This window comes from Liolophura sinensis, chromosome 6 (assembly GCF_032854445.1).
Source record: "Liolophura sinensis isolate JHLJ2023 chromosome 6, CUHK_Ljap_v2, whole genome shotgun sequence".
NCBI classification, from domain to species: Eukaryota; Metazoa; Mollusca; class Polyplacophora; order Chitonida; family Chitonidae; genus Liolophura; species Liolophura sinensis.
The window spans coordinates 65,904,115-65,920,567 of NC_088300.1; the positions used below are offsets into that span (position 1 = coordinate 65,904,115).

At 39.1% G+C, this 16,453-nt stretch overlaps 1 protein-coding gene across 1 annotated transcript in view; it reads right to left on the minus strand.

Annotated features, from left to right (window-relative positions):
- Positions 1-16,453, minus strand: part of LOC135467940 (eIF-2-alpha kinase GCN2-like) — a 30,611-nt gene that overhangs the window by 4,174 nt on the left and 9,984 nt on the right. Inside the window, exons 12-32 of the mRNA XM_064745878.1 lie at positions 16,188-16,295; positions 15,770-15,860; positions 14,873-14,953; positions 14,032-14,154; positions 13,287-13,391; positions 12,609-12,773; positions 12,034-12,180; positions 10,926-11,162; positions 10,415-10,612; positions 9,777-9,928; positions 8,278-8,344; positions 7,710-7,826; positions 6,692-6,847; positions 5,852-5,932; positions 4,647-4,781; positions 4,327-4,437; positions 2,712-2,840; positions 2,354-2,440; positions 1,646-1,740; positions 1,080-1,287; positions 561-674 (exon numbers count right to left, since the gene is read on the minus strand). Of these exons, the coding sequence (XP_064601948.1) occupies positions 561-674; positions 1,080-1,287; positions 1,646-1,740; positions 2,354-2,440; positions 2,712-2,840; positions 4,327-4,437; positions 4,647-4,781; positions 5,852-5,932; positions 6,692-6,847; positions 7,710-7,826; positions 8,278-8,344; positions 9,777-9,928; positions 10,415-10,612; positions 10,926-11,162; positions 12,034-12,180; positions 12,609-12,773; positions 13,287-13,391; positions 14,032-14,154; positions 14,873-14,953; positions 15,770-15,860; positions 16,188-16,295 (2,707 nt within the window). The remainder of the gene's footprint in view (positions 1-560; positions 675-1,079; positions 1,288-1,645; positions 1,741-2,353; positions 2,441-2,711; positions 2,841-4,326; positions 4,438-4,646; positions 4,782-5,851; positions 5,933-6,691; positions 6,848-7,709; positions 7,827-8,277; positions 8,345-9,776; positions 9,929-10,414; positions 10,613-10,925; positions 11,163-12,033; positions 12,181-12,608; positions 12,774-13,286; positions 13,392-14,031; positions 14,155-14,872; positions 14,954-15,769; positions 15,861-16,187; positions 16,296-16,453) is intronic.

Below are 16,453 nucleotides of genomic sequence, written 5' to 3' on the forward strand. Positions count from 1 at the left end.
CAGAGAGATGGCTAACTTGTCCATTAACAACAGTCCTTACTGACAGTGATTGCTAACCTGTCCATTAACAACAGTCCTTACTCAGTGTAATCGATATACTTCTTGTTCAATCTATTTGTTAATTTGATTTGTGTTTGATCCTGTGCTCAAGAATTTTTTCACATATATGATGGCAGTCAAGTTTATGGGCTAGGGAAACAAGAGTGTCCAGAGTAAAACGCCGATCTCTGGCAGGTACATCAGGAATTAGATCCTGTGCCCAGTATTTACAAAACACATGTGACCTTTATTTTTTATTTTTTTTTGATTGTTGTTTTACGCCGTACTCAAGAATATTTCACTTATGTGACGGGGCCAGCATTATGGTGGGTGGAAACTGGGTAGAGCCCGGGGGAAACCCACGGCCATCCGCAGGTTGCTGCCAGGCCTTCCCACGTACACATGTGACCTTTATGTTATGTTACACAAAATTAATATAAGATGTTTCGTGAAAGTAGGCCAAGTGGCCCATGGTGTCCTACAGGTAGTTTACTTGTAAATCCACAGCTAAAGTGTCTTACATTGAGATATCCCGAGATACTCCTCAGTACAGGGGCACCCAGATCTAGGGCAATTACTTCTGTCACCACCTTACCCCACATCCAACCAAAGTGGGGGGTCAGTCGGGCAAAAATCTGTAACAGGGATAAAGTGAAACTTGTCACTCAGTAAAACATGAATGCTGAAGAAGACACTGTTATTATCAAGACCAGTTCAGTTACGGGACAGTATCAGCAAAACCGAAGCTTATATACAACTTCATCCAGAAAAGAGCAAATCTTCAATCCATGATTACACGTCAACAATCTTATACCAACATGCTATGTTCATGATTTGGTTAAATTCATGACCATGACCATAATTTTTGACCAAATAAATCTTATTTCTTTATGTACAATTCATTTCAACTATAACACCTAACCTAAACAAAATCCATGAAATTTTCAATTAATATTTAGGATTATTCAGTTTAGGCTAACTCAGTTGTAATAAATACTTGTATACATTTTTGCTGTAAGATCAAACCACCCGACTCCTACCTGAGTTTCATATTTCTTCTTCATGTTCTGCGTTTGTTTGGTCTTGTGCTCATCAGGGATGTATGTGAAATTGAATGATGAGAAGTTGTTGACGCTGCTGCTACTGGTCCCAGAAGCTGATTGGATGTGGACTGAGTCGCCACTGTTTTGACTGGTTGGTGGGTAGGAACTTTTCCCACTGCTGGTCTGAGAGCCTTCTCCATTTTCTCTGAGAGGGGGAAAACAACAACAACAACTTGTACAACACTGGGCTACCAAACCTTTTGTAATGCATTCAACTGTTGTTTACTAGCAATATGAAGTTCTATTACTACATAACTTAATTACTTAATAAAAATTAAGGTCAAAAAATGGGAAAACTCGCAGTTTTACATCCATTATTTCTAATACCTTGAAACAAAATATTTCTTCGTATTTTGCAGTAATTCAGAAAAACCCACGACGATTCCTTCTCTGATGCTCCATTTTGCATGGTCATCTACATACATGTAGACAATACAATGAGTTACGATATACATGTACATGCATTGAGACATGTGAGGCAAGGTGTCAGAAATAGCTCTTACAATCTTGAGGCTCTCAGCTTCTGGTGTAGGTAATCCACCAGGTCTGTGGTGTTCACTTTCTTCTCTGTCACCTTATCCTTCTCCACAGACCTTACCTGTAATGAACAAACTCAAATTATACCCGGCCCAAGTTTAATTACATGTAGCCCCACATGTAGTTTTATTTATAATATTTTCCCTTATTTATTTGACTTGTGTTTTATCCTGAACCCAAGAATATCTATTTTGTGTGATGGTCAGGTTTATGGGTGAAAAAATTGAGAGAGTCCTGGTGAAATCAGCCCACAGACATGTACATGTGGTACAAGTTTACAAACCTGTCACAAAATATAACCTCAATGACTCCAATGACCTTGAAAAAAGGGACCAATTTTACAAAAAATGAACAGTGTTCTTCCTAATGCCTGAGTGTACCTGACGTGCAAGTTTTGCAAACCTGGCTCCAGGCATCCAAAAAATGTCAGCAGAATGTTTTACGAAGAAGTGGATGGATGGATGGATGGACGGACGGACGGATGGATGGATGGATGGACGGACGGATTTAATTCTATAATTTAATACAGGTTTACATGCCTTTAGGTTGTAGGATCTGAGACTATTCACTAACATACACATGTATGTGATTATCACCAAAACATGGCCATTTAAAACTTTTAACACACAACTGTTTCATCTATGTTTTTGTTTTGTCTGCCTTATTTGTCTTACCTTGACATGCCCAGTTTCTGAATCTTTAAGAATCACAATGTGTGATATAGACAATGTCTTACACCTCTCCTGAATGTCTTCAAGTGTCTGTAAAAGACAAATAGTGTTATTCTCTGTTTCTTCATCCTTCTAGGTAAAATACGAATGAGAGCAAATACAGTGCACCTCACAGAGACTAGAGAATTCAATGTTTCAGATTTAAGTATGGTTTACTTCCATGTCAGCAATATTTCAACAACACCATGGTGTCCATTTCACTACTGCTGTCAACATATAAATGGAATAGATATTCAAGGACACCTAATTACATGTAAATGTTAATTCATGCTGACAGCACATCTGACCACATCAGACTGACCTGTAGAGCCTCATACAAGACCTCAGCCCTTAGACCTGCTGACCACAAGTCTCTGACCACATTCAATCTCTCCTTTAGCATGGCTTTATGTCCAATAGTACACACCAAAATGTCACTGGCACTTTGAGGCTGAAACAAAATGAATGACTGACATGACCATAAGATTTGATTGTAAAAGTTTAAAACACCACATAAACTTTACCAAAATTGTAAGACACAAAATTCCATGGGTTCATAAAGTTGTATCCACATATACATGTATTATTTTTCCTCAGACAGAGTCCTAGTTTTTTCATGTTTCATTAAGTAAAAAGGAGACTACTGTAGCACTGCGTCATGAATAATGGGCTTGTCCTGTAGCATATCTTTTTTTAATCTTACTGAGTATATAGCAGTATACTTATTACAGTACAGTATTTCAAGTAAAGTAAAACCATACATGCACTTCAGTTATAAGAATCAGATATATTTCAATCAGAATGTGGCCATACTTCAGTTAGAATGCGGCCATATTTCAGTCAGAATGAGGCCTCGGTTCAGTCAGAATGAGGCCATACTTCAGTTAAAATGAGGCCATGCTTCAGTCTGAATGAGGCCGTACAAGTAGTTCAGTAAGAATGAAGCATATTACAGTTAGAACAAGGCCATATTTTAGTTAGAATAAGCCATACTTCAGTTAGTATGAGGCCATACTTCAGTTACAATGAGACCATACTTCAGTTACAATGAGACCATACTTCAGTCAGAATGAGGCCATACTTCAGTTACAATGAGACCATACTTCAGTCAGAATGAGGCCATACTTCAGTTACAATGAGACCATACTTCAGTCAGAATGAGACCATATATCAGACAAAATGAGGCCACAGTTCAGTCAGAAAGAGGCCATACTTCAGTCAGAATGAGGCCATATGTGTAGTTCGGTAAGAATGAAGCCATATTACAGTTAAAACAAGGCCATATTACAGATAGAATGAGGCCATACTTCGGTGTGAATAAGGCCATATTAAAGATAGAATGAGGCCATACTTCAGTTTAAAATAGGCCATGCTTCAGTCTGAATGAGGATGTACATGTAGTTCAGTAAGAATAAAGCATATCACAGTTAGAACAAGGCCATATGATAGTCAGAACAAGGCCATATTATGGTTAGAACAAGGCCATATTACAGTAAGAATAAGCCATACTTCAGTTAGAATGAGGCCATACCAGTTAGAAATGAGGCCATACTTCAGTTAGAATGAGGTCATACTTCAGTCAGAATGAGGCCATACTTCAGCTAGAATGAGGTCATACTTCAGTCAGAATGAGGCCATACTTCAGTAACAATGAGGCCATACTTCAGTCAGAATGAGGCCATATGTGTAGTTTAGTAAGAATGAGGCCATACCTCGTTGTGAATAAGGCCACATTATATATAGAATAAGGCTATACTACAGTATGAATAAGGCCACATTACAGATAGAATAAGACCATACTTCCGTATGAATAAGGCCATATTACAGTTAAAACCATATCACAATTAGAACATCACCATACTTCAGTTGAATAGATGAGGTCATTTTTTTTCAAACAAATTCCTATACAGATTGGAGGCTAAAGTGAGTTTCCATACCTCCTGGTACTCAATCATGGCATTGACAACCTTGTCAAATGCCACACTTACACCGACACCATGCTGGACAGTGGAGGTATCAGTCAACATCGGGGTATGGAACTGGGAAATCTGCAATATATCAAACCCAACATGTTTTCACTGATGCCTGTGACTGTTACTGGTAAACACACAATTGTACTTTTGCAATTCCTCTTTAGATATCTTAAAACAATTTAATGGTTGAAATCCAACAAAATTCAAACTCCACTGAAAATGATTTTTGCTTATTCACTCAACATGCACATTACACAGTATTTTACTTCCAAAGTTTTTCTTACCATTTTATTGTAACGTCCACCAGCTGCCAAGATGTCTGCCACAACACGTTTCTTTCTGCGGACATCTGACATCACTTGGAACACAACTCCAGAATACTGCTGGCAGTTGAAATGTAGGCCCAACGTGACAATATCCTATCAAAACAAAATCCAGGAAGTTACATGAAAGACAGTACAAAACAGTATTACTGTATAAACAAAAGTGTCATCACAATGGGGTCACGATCTGGCCATGATAAAGACAATAAAGTTGTCCATCCATGCGTAGGATAGGACAAGTACTGTTTCTCCAGCTATCAATGCACTGGGAGCTACCCTATATAACCATAAATTTCGTCCATGACTTGCCCATTTTTCCTCATTCTGACAGTTCTATTGATTCTAGCAGGTGTTTTGAGTTTTGCTCGGAACGTGGGATGATAGTTCACTGGAAAAAGTTTCAGTACCAAACAAAATTTTCTGTGACATTTATTAACCCCTAAAAATGCACTTTTGTGGGCGAAATTTTAGGTCATTTAGAGTAGCTGACCATCAAGTCTGCTGTCTGCACAATTGCTTTCCAGTGAGGCAGCCCTATTAGTATGCTGGCAAAGATAAAGTCATGTTACAAGATCACTCCATAGCATCATCATTGCATCATTGCCGCTTTAAACAACAAGGCATTCAGGGAATACCTGTCCCTGGCTTGACTGAGCAGTTTGTAAAATTGCATAATGTTCAAGTCATGTGATACATTCAAATAATGATCTTTTAACCAAATTAAAGTAGAATGACTGACACTGTCATACACAGATATTATTCTCCAATTCAGATAGTGTTCCTATCTTGTCATTAAATCCACAAGAAAGGTCAAAGTTATTATACTGTCACAGCTATGAGTGTTTATTGTATGCATAAGGATTGCAGAGCAGTGACTTTCTATGTTATGGGGTTGTAAATTGCGGTGGTAAAACACACGATTGGCTATCTGTGTACTATGGGTGGTCATTGTAACCTTATGATTGGCCAAAAACTTTAACCAAACTGGACAACATCACCACCACCGCCAGCGATGACATCTGATTCCCCTCTGACAATACCTCTCCTTGTCTCTTACAGGCGAGCTAGGGAAGGAAAAAAATGTACAAAAATCCACTATTAAGGAAATAATAACATCTATAAATGTACAAAAGTTACTTTGTGTTGTTGGTATCAAGTGGTTTTACCTTCATTTTCATCCCCAGCATATGAGCATGATTTAGCACCATGTCAATCTCATGAAGGCCTTGCTTAGCCAATGAGCCAGCCTGTAAGAGGACAAAATATCATGGTTACATCACTGACTCAGTTGTTTCACATGGTGTCCCCATTATTCAAACAGAGCCCAAAATGTTCACTACTAATAAACAGATCTCAAAATATAAACTTCAGAAGATAGCAAACTTTTCTTTGAAGATTTACATCAGCATATATCAGCCAGTGAATGATCAAAAAGCTTATAGACAATTAGTTATCAAGCTATCCATCCCATCACCCGCGCAAACACGTGCTAACCAAACATGCATGTATTTTATTTATTTATTTAACTGGTGTTTATGTGATACTCAAGAATATTTCACTTACACAATGCCAGCCAGCATTATGGTAAGAGAAAACTGGAAAAGCCCTGGTGAAATCCACGACTATCCAAAGGTTGCTGGCAGAGGTTCTCACCATTGAAGAGGAAGCCAATATGAGCTGGACTTGAAGTCACAGCAATCACATTGGTGAGAGGCTCCCGAGTCACTGCATTATGCTAGCACACTAACCCCTTGGTCACATGTACTTTAGGTGTTGTGATAAGTTGTTTTGCTATCTCTTCTGCATATAGTTTTATGAACACTGTATTGTACCTCACATATTGTATCATACTTTCTACATGTACCTCTGCTATTACATATCATAGCATATAAATATTCATACGAACATTTGTGCTGTAAACCGCCTTAGTGGACATTGGTTCTTAGAAATCCTCCGTAAATAAATAAAGAAATGAATTTAACTGCTCAAACTGAGTCTGGTCTCACCTCTCCCTTAGTCTTGGTGATACATCTCAGTTTACTGGACACTTTGGCCAATGACCCCTCAAACTCTAGCAGCTCTATCAGTAAGCCTGCCAGGTGTTCACTCATGGACAAGTCACAAAGGATCTTGCGTGCTTCTGGCTTCTTCTGCTTGTCCAGCTAGTAATAAGAGAGAGAAGAAATGTTCTGTAGGGTTTGGTGGCCGGACACATGGAGTGAGATTGTCAAGAAAGTTTTCCATGCAAATCTGATATTATTTTGGTAAAAGTACGAAAAACAAAGCAACATCTCTACAGGAAAGCTCTTAATTAATTATTGAATTATTTGTCCATGTTTGTACTTTCATTTCTAGACCAGTTTTACCTGGGATGAAAATGATCACGGAGAAAGTTATTGAATCTAAAACACAAATCTATGCCGAAATCTGTGTGTTATACACATGTTAGCAGAAAACTTCTGCTAACCAGGTACTGGTATTTTGAGTGGGACTAAATCTCAAAGCCAAAAAAGTTCCATTCAAGTTTACTTTCTGTGTTTCACTAAAAGCTTGGTATGTAAAAATGCACTTTCAGGAGCATGTAAGGGCCATAAAATGAAACTTTAGATGGAATTACTAGTAAGTTTTTCTGATAAGAAATACCTGAGTGATACTTTGAAAAACACACTGAACTATACAATTTATGTAAGTCGCCAACTGTAAGAACTGTGGTAAGTATGGTAAAAAACCTAAGTTCACATAAACATTCAGGAAACTTGGCCCAGATTAATAAAGAGTATGTATGTAGGCTTGGGGTTTAACGTTGTACTTAACAAGTTTTCAGTCATCTGACTATGAGGAGTCATTAGGTGTGAATACTTATGGCAAGGTCTACACCACAAAAGTGCTGCCGCCACTGAAGCTTGATGCCGAAGACACCAGACATGACACCACATGCAGTCACATTATACTGACACCAGGCCAACCAGTCATGTTGCCTTGCTCTAACCAGCCGTCCAATAAAGAGTAAGATGAGAGTAATACCAGTATGTCCTGGACCAGGAGTAGAGTTTCCTCGTGCTTGTCCTCAGTGATACCACAGTGACTGAGAATAGCCTGGAGCAGCAGAGTGTGGTTCACACGTATGTAGTAGTTACGGCTCTGAAACACACCAAATAATGTCAGATAGTCATATAGAAAACAATCATCACCAGGATATAGCGTCACATATAGGGAAATAAAAGAATAGCAAAATTCATTTAACACATTACTTCACGACTGCATCAATGCTTTAATACCCTATTGACAGTGTTAGAAAAAGAAATGATAGTTTTGATCCTTTAATAATGAAATGCTACTCTGGCTATATACATAAAGAATCACAATTTGAGTTTAATACCATTATTAATTAAAAAACATGTCAAACATCAAAAGACTAGGTACCGTACATGAATGAAGTGATATTTGAGGGAATTGCCATTATTAATACTACCCATAATGCCCATGCATTGTCCATGAATAATTTGTAAGTCATGACCAGTCCATGACTAATTGCACAGATGTGTGATGTCAAACTGCATATTCTACAAGTTTTAATAAGAGTGAAGATTACCTGAAGGGGAGGGAACTCTGTGATAATTTCCTGAACCACTTCTAGGATCTCAGCATCAGGAATAAAACTGGGCAGGAAGAAAACAAATTGTACAGTGAACATGTGGCTGGTAGCGTCACAGTATGCTGTACAGTAATGTAACTTTAATAATCCAGACTTATACAGAGTATATCAAATCTGCATATATGTATTCCACATTTGAAGTAAAGTATTACTAATATTAAAATAGAAATGTTTATTTTTGTTACTGCACATACCAGGCCTGCTTACATATGCTTTTCTCTTTGAGCTAAACACAAATTTTATAGCCTAATCAAAATCCATCTGGAACTCAGAGTACTGCAGTCACAGTACATGTCCCCTACTCTCGTACATGTCCCCTTCTCCCGAACATGTCCCCTTCTCTCTTACGTGTCCCCTACTCTCCTATGTGCCCCCTACTCTCGTACGTGCCCCCTACTCTCGCACGTGCCCCCTACTCTCGTACGGTGCCCCCCTACTCTCGTACGTGCCCCCTTACTCTCGTACGTGCCCCCTTCTCTCGTACGTGCCCCCTTCTCTCGTACGTGCCCCCTTCTCTCGTACGTGTCCCCTACTCTCGTACATGTCCCCTACTCTCGTATGCGCCCCCTTCTCTCGTACATGTCCCCTACTCTCGTACATGTCCCATACTCTCGTACATGTCCCCTACTCTCGTACATGTCCCCTACTCTTTAACATGCCCCCTGCTCTCGTACATGCCCTCTGCTCTCGTACATGTCCCCTACTCTCGTACATGTCCCCTACTCTCGTACATGCCCCTACTCTTGTATGCGCCCCCTTCTCTCGTACATGTCCCCTACTCTCGTACATGTCCCTACTCTCGTACATGTCCCCTACTCTCGTACATGTCCCTACTCTCGTACATGCCCCCTGCTCTCGTACATGTCCCCTACTCTCGTACGTGCCCCCTACTCTCGAACGTGTCCCCTTCTCTCGTACATGTCCCTACTCTTGTACATGTCCCCTACTCTCGTACGTGCCCCCTACTCTCGAACGTGTCCCCTACTCTCGTACATGTCCCCTACTCTCGTATGTGCCCCCTGCTCTCGTATATGTCCCCTACTCTCGTACATGTCCCCTACTCTCGTACGTGCCCCCTGCTCTCGTACATGTCCCCTACTCTCATAAGTGCACCCTACTCTCGAACGTGTCCGCTACTCTCGTACATGTCCCCTACTCTCGTACGTGCCCCCTGCTCTCGTACATGTCCCCTACTCTCGTACATGTCCTCCACTCCCCTATATGTACCTGCTATTTAACACAATACAGTAGTACACATAAAATTCTAATATTGCTTAGTAAAGAAGATAGAAAGAATATTAGAAACACAGTTCACTTCAGTGTCTTGGTGATCATCCAACATTTAGTGCAATTATTATCGGGGATAAAATTACCTTTCCTGTGGCTATAAATCACACAATACACAGGTATATTGCAAACTTATAGAGACTGCTTACCTGCCTGGCGTGGTACTAACAATGTCAAATGCACACTCTGTCAGCTGTTTGGGGTGTAACCCAGATGGTTTCTTCTCTCTGTACACATGGTCGATGAAGTAACGCTTCATGGAATGTATGTTATTTCTGGCCACATATCTCGCAAATGGCACCTGATGCAATGATATATGAATATATATATTTTTGTCCGTTTACACCGAATCCAAGAATATTGAACTTACATGAAAGTTTTGTGGTTTGTCTGTGGGAGAAAACTAAGCACCTTAATAGCTTCTTGACAGGACTCTTGAGGCTGAATCACACTTATGCAGAAGTGTCCAGAGCATTAAGCTTCATGGCCAATTCATAAATCTGTTTTGTCCATTCCGGTGCACATGGAAATGAGCTCAAGGGTGGTACAGCTGTGGTTTCAGTTATGTTTTTTATGCACCATCTCCACTGGCTGTAAAATGCCTTGTACAAGACAGCTCTGTCTGAATTTCACTCATACGACAGAGGTCAGCTATATGGGTGATGGAAACTATGGAAAGCCTGAAGGAAACCCCAAACACCGGTATGGGACACCTGAATACCCTCCTGACATAAGCAATTACATGTACGTATTACATAAACATGTATGTCAATAAGAAACCACTTACCCTGAGATCATACTGGAGACTGACCACCCCACCACTATGGTCCATCAGGTAGACGTGCTGGTCAGTGGGATCAGCAGAGCTCGATCGGGGGATTAGCAAGGGCGTGGCCAATCTGACCGCACCATGTCTCTGGAACACATGGGTCAGGCTGTCACACACCTGCTGCTGGATGAGGGCCGCTTTCTGAGAAAACACCATCTGACAAAGATACAAGAAAACCCCACCTCAGAAATACTCAAAAAAACACCAACTGAGAAATAGTCGAGAAAAACACCATCTGAGAAAAACATAAAAAAACATCATCACAGAAATATATCAGAAAACACTTATACTATGTAAGTTATATTTGCTGGGACAACAACATCTGAGAAATACAAAAAAAAAGAAAAACCACTTAATGATATTTGCTGAGACAACACCATCAATGTCATGTCATGTCATACTTGTCATACAAATTTCAAAAACTACATGTTCAGTGATTTTCCAATTGATACAAATTATCCACTCTCACCTTTCTGTCATCCATGTCATATGTGAGATCTGTGGCAGGGTTAACAGGCTGGCAGAGCATGGCACTGATCATGTGCCTGTACGTCTTGCTCTGAGGGTTGGATATCGTGGACCTCAGCACCTCGTTAAGTTCCGCCTCCTCCATGAGCGGAGGAGGGAGGTAATCGGACTGTAACAGTTCCTGGGAGGAGGGCCTCTGTGAGGGGTCATGGTTCAGCAAAAGCCGCAAAACCTTAGCCTTGAAACACAACAAACTTACATCTGAATGCTGAGTATGCTGGAAATCAGTTATTATAAAAGAGATTTTGAGATCTGCCTCTTTTTTTGGATCAGCTGATTTAGGAACAACAGTAACATTTTTTGACCTTTTTTTTTTTACTTTCTTATTGCCTTCAAAAATGCATTTTTTCTTGTTAATTTTTAACAAGTAAATACATTGAATATATCATAATATCTAACCTATGATATTAGAACAAGCCAACTATTACTATCCTAAATAAAGGTTTCATTTTATCAAGGTCAGTCTGTCAGCAACCTGCGAATGTGTTGTGAGTTTCCCCTGGGCCCGGCTTTCTCCCCCTATAATACTGGCCACCATAAAGGAAACATCCTTGAGTATGGTGAGTATGGCAAACTACCACATATTACACAAAATATAAGTGCTTAGTTTATACATGAAGAGCAGAATGGTGTAAAACACCATTCAAATAAACAAAGAAAATAAATAAGGTCACCACATCCAGGAAAATAGAACTGTGCATACTGCACCTTCAAACTACCACATATTACACAAAATATAAGTTAGTTACATAAAAGCCAGAATGAAATTCCACATTAGTATGCGATAATCTATGCAGTGGGAAAATGATGCCTTTTTCGATAAAGTCTACATGTAGCTTTATTTTATTCGTTTGTTTATATTTGCTTTTTTTTGCTTGTATTTTTATTTGCCTTCAACATCAATGCAGTCACAAGATGGAATGTTCTTGTAGCTTGTGAGTCTTATTACCAAGGTTACAACCTCTACCACCTGGCTATTTATTGTATGTAGAGCTTTCCAACGTTTGCCAGCTAACACCTGAATCTTTGGTTACATTAACACTTTTTACCTGATTGGAAAGTTCATCAAAGTCCTCGGGGAACTTCACGTCTTCTTGTCTGAGAGTGGTGAGGATTTTTACTCTTTCCATCCCTGTGCCCAGAGGTCTGTAGCACATCTCAAAGAAGATGATACCCAGACTGTATATGTCAACTTTCTAAAAAACACAATATGACAGAAGATTCAAAGTGAAGATATATTATCAGTACCCAGTTGTGGCAAGTTCAGTCTAACCAAGCTTCCCCAGGCAAAGACAGTTTCTTTTGTACAATACTTCACAGATATTAAAGAAATTTCCACATTAAAGCCCTAGATTTCTATTTGTTCCTCACAGAGTTGAGCTGCTAGGTTTTCCTTTCTGCCAACAACACATACACTAAATTATAACCTATGAGAAATACATGCATCTCTCACCATGTCAAATACTGGAAATAATTTCCATGACATAGTACATGTAAATCCTAGCATTTCTAACTGTAAGTATGGATTGTCTCCATGGTACAAATAACATGTTATGTAAGTCATAGAAACTTAGAAACAAGAATCATTCCTCATGAAGTTCCCCTCATTCTCATCCATGTTTACCTGATTGTAGCTGGCCTTGTTACCTCCCTTCATCATCTCTGGGCTAACATAGAGGGCAGTGCCGACATTCCCTGTCAGTTTACTGTCAAAGGACGTCCCTGACCGTGATGACCCAAACTCGCCAGTGCTGAGTGACAAGAGGGCACTGTCCAGCAAGCCACTTTTCTGTAATGAACCAAAGACTGATTTTCAGAGTTTTTGATGACACAACCTGCAAGTTCTAACACAGCCATGTAAAAGATACTAATAAACGTAATCCTGACTGACCAAAGGAAACAATCGTACTACATGTCATGAGAGATTGCTGTCGTTGAAAAACTCCAGTGATAATGCCTGTAAGCACAATGATACCTCTGCTGCAGTTTCAGTGTAACTGCAAGTCTCTAATTTAATTTTGGATACAAAATTGCATGGGTTGGATTGCCCAGTTTCAGGGCTTCACAAAAAGGATAATTTCATCAGTCAACAAAGAATAATACCTTGAGAATATGCCTGAATAAACACCGTGCAAACATGTGAAAAAGTTGAATTGATACAGTTGAGACATCTTTTCTGCGAAGAATATATACACTGTTTCCAATTTTGTGTACAGTCAGTAATTTGCTTTTGTAATCACTGTGTGCAAAAATGAAATCAATTAACTTCAGAAACCAAAGAACATTCATCAGGAATCTGTACCTTGACGATGACATCTATCGTGGCGAGACCAAAGTCCCCTATCTTCACCTGGTCATTGGAGTCCAGGAAAATATTCACAGGCTTCAGGTCACGATGAATCATACCCTGAAGGTAAGAAAATCATTCATGTCTTAAAATGCTTTTGTTTGCAGATTTCCTACAAACATATTCATGGTGTCTGCTCGATGGTGAAAAATGACATGGCGGCTAACGATTTTGTAGAATGTCAAGAGACAAAATTCTGTCACGATAATCTGAAATTTCAGTGCTCTCTGTTATTGAAAAAAAAAAAACACACAAAAAAAATGAAGCTGTCATCATCAAATCCACAAATGACTATCATATTTAAAAATATGTTATTATCTTACTTGTTAAGAATATTTAGTTTGCTGAGCTCTAGAGACGTTGCAGAACTTCTTTTATCTTTCGTTCGACCACCAACAAATTCTTATGGCTGCTTATAATATGCACAGAGCCCGCACCCTTTAAAGATTCTGAATTCTCAGACTATTTCAAAGCCTAAAATTAATATTTCTAAGGCTACTTGGAATAAATATTCTACACTTTGTTACACAAGCCTAAAGCATTGTAGCAAGAGTTCACCCTTTAGTGATCTTATCTTATCAAAGCATATCAAAGAAGTTGGAAAACAAATTTCCCTTTGAAAATGTCAACATCCTCTACACATAGCAAAGGTTGATAAGTTTCAAGATTTTTACGGTCAGTAGCAATGTGTACTCTATACCTGTTTATGTATATGAGTCAATCCTTCCACAATCTCCCGGAATAACCTCCAGACGCGCTTCATGTCCTCATACAGGCCTGCGTCTATACAGTTTCTCAGGGTGCTCTTGTCACAGTACTCCATCTACACACACACAAAAGGTAAAACACGACACATAAATCATTTTAAAAAAGAAGACAGTACTAGAGCAAATGGTGCTTAAAAAACATATGTAACTGTTTATTTTTGAAATGTTGTACAAATGAGATGTTGCAGTTTATAGTATGCAAAAAATCACCCACATTGGGAAAATCAAAAGTGCTGCCATATTAACAATTTTAACCAATCAACAGGAGTTATTTCTGTAACATAAAGACACAGCTATTTCCGTTTACATCACCCAAACCTTACTTTAAACCATATGTGCCAAGCATATGAGTGACACCTAATTGTTTCCGGTTGATTACCATGATGAACCATAAGGCTGCATAAAAAAATTCCCGAGTGAAAAGGTATGTACGTATTCACGTCTATTTCCACCCCTCTTCCTAAAAAATTCAGGTTATGTTATTTGTTGTCTTTTCTTGTTTTAGCCAGGATAACATTGTAGATAATGCCTGAGAGAAACCACTGCATCACACATGCAATGATGTAGTTAATGAAGCTTGGGATTGTTCTCAAAATCTTGTTGGTGAAAGGTCATAGTGGAAGAAACAAAATGCCAATAGTTTTTAGCAATTCCTTGAATGAATGTTATCACTGATTTGTATCTGAACATCTCTTAGATTTTCACCATAAAGCACCTATAAACTCAAAGATAATCTCAAAATGTACACTTTTCACCTATACATGCATAACACACCTGAATGTACAAGTACTGTACTTTAAGACAGCCTTCTGAAACATCTGCAGTCTCTGTATTGTGTTCTTTCAGCTTGGAATCCTGTAAATATCAAGAATGACTTTCAGTGAAAGTTGGTGAGGAAATACACCAACACTATGTTCCTTATGGATATACAACTTCTTGGTTTTTTAACACGTTTTAAAGTAGTTACTAGCATCGTTATAAAGTTATCAAATATAAAAGAGTCTCACATTTCATGAAAACATGTTTATCGATATGAGGCACAGAGACAAAGTTTGCATCACCCAAACTTTTCACCTGCCACGTTGCACATGTATATCCTGTGATGCGCTGAGGCAATTATCCATTCTACACAGGTGTGTCTGACATTTACCTATATGCTGAGGTTGATTATTCAAAAGGGGGCCTCCGTGGCTCAGTTGGTTAGCTCGCTAGCACAGCGTAATGACCCAGGAGCCTCTCACCAATGCGGTCACTGTGAGTTCAAGTCCAGCCCATGCTGGCTTCCTTCTCCGGCCGTACTTGGGAAGGTGTGTCAGCAACCTGCGGATGGTCGTGGGTTTCCCCCGGGTTCTGCCCTGTTTCCTCCAACCATAATGTTGGCCTCCGTCGCATAAGTGAAATATGCTTGAGTACGGCATAGAACACCAATCGAATAAATAAATAAATAAATAAATTATTCATAAGTGTAGGCGTTACATCTTCACCCATGCCTCATCCCAATGCACAATGTATACAGCTTTAGTCAGACTAACTTTTGAACAAAACGCCCAAGTTCTATTTTTAGTAGACTTTTGAACAACAGGTTTAAGTTTCAATGTGAGCTCATGCAGGCACCTGATAACCTTCAGCCACATTGGGACTGAATTAAGTCACCAGATAATCATGCCTCACCTCATGTTCCGACCATCCATCCATCTTTGAGTTCCTCACACTCCCACCCTCAAACTCAATGCCATCAGAGACGTCAGCATTGTGAAAGGGTCTGAAACATCAAGGAAGAAGTGCCCCTAAAAACTTATTTGCATTTTTGCTACTCTTCCTACATTGCCCTTCACGCATCATACATGCAAATGTTTAAAACATATGATTCCACAGAAATAGGTATTTGAGTAATTCAGCGCAGAACTCGGACAAATAAGCTGACAGATACAGATAATTTAGCGGGCAGATACTCAAAGAGGAACACACCAAAATACATTTCTATAACAAAACATTTCAGCTAGCTATGCTCATATTTCATGAAATCGTTAATTATTAATTTTTCGACTATTTACATGTATACGTTAAGTAATGAAACATTAACACTCACACAAATGGAGCACCAAAGACATCATTTTCATCATCATCATCATCATCATTAGAAGAATCATCACTGTAAGCTGGGTCATCACTGGTTTCTATCCAAGAATTGTAGTACCTGTATTTAGTGGAATAGAAATGGACAAAGATAAATAAGTGCATTTTATACAATGACCCTTACATATTTATTGCAAGAGTGTTACAAACTCAAAAGATGCCTGTTATCGCAGAGTGAATGTTGGAGAGACAATGTCATCACTATGATTGAAAAAATAC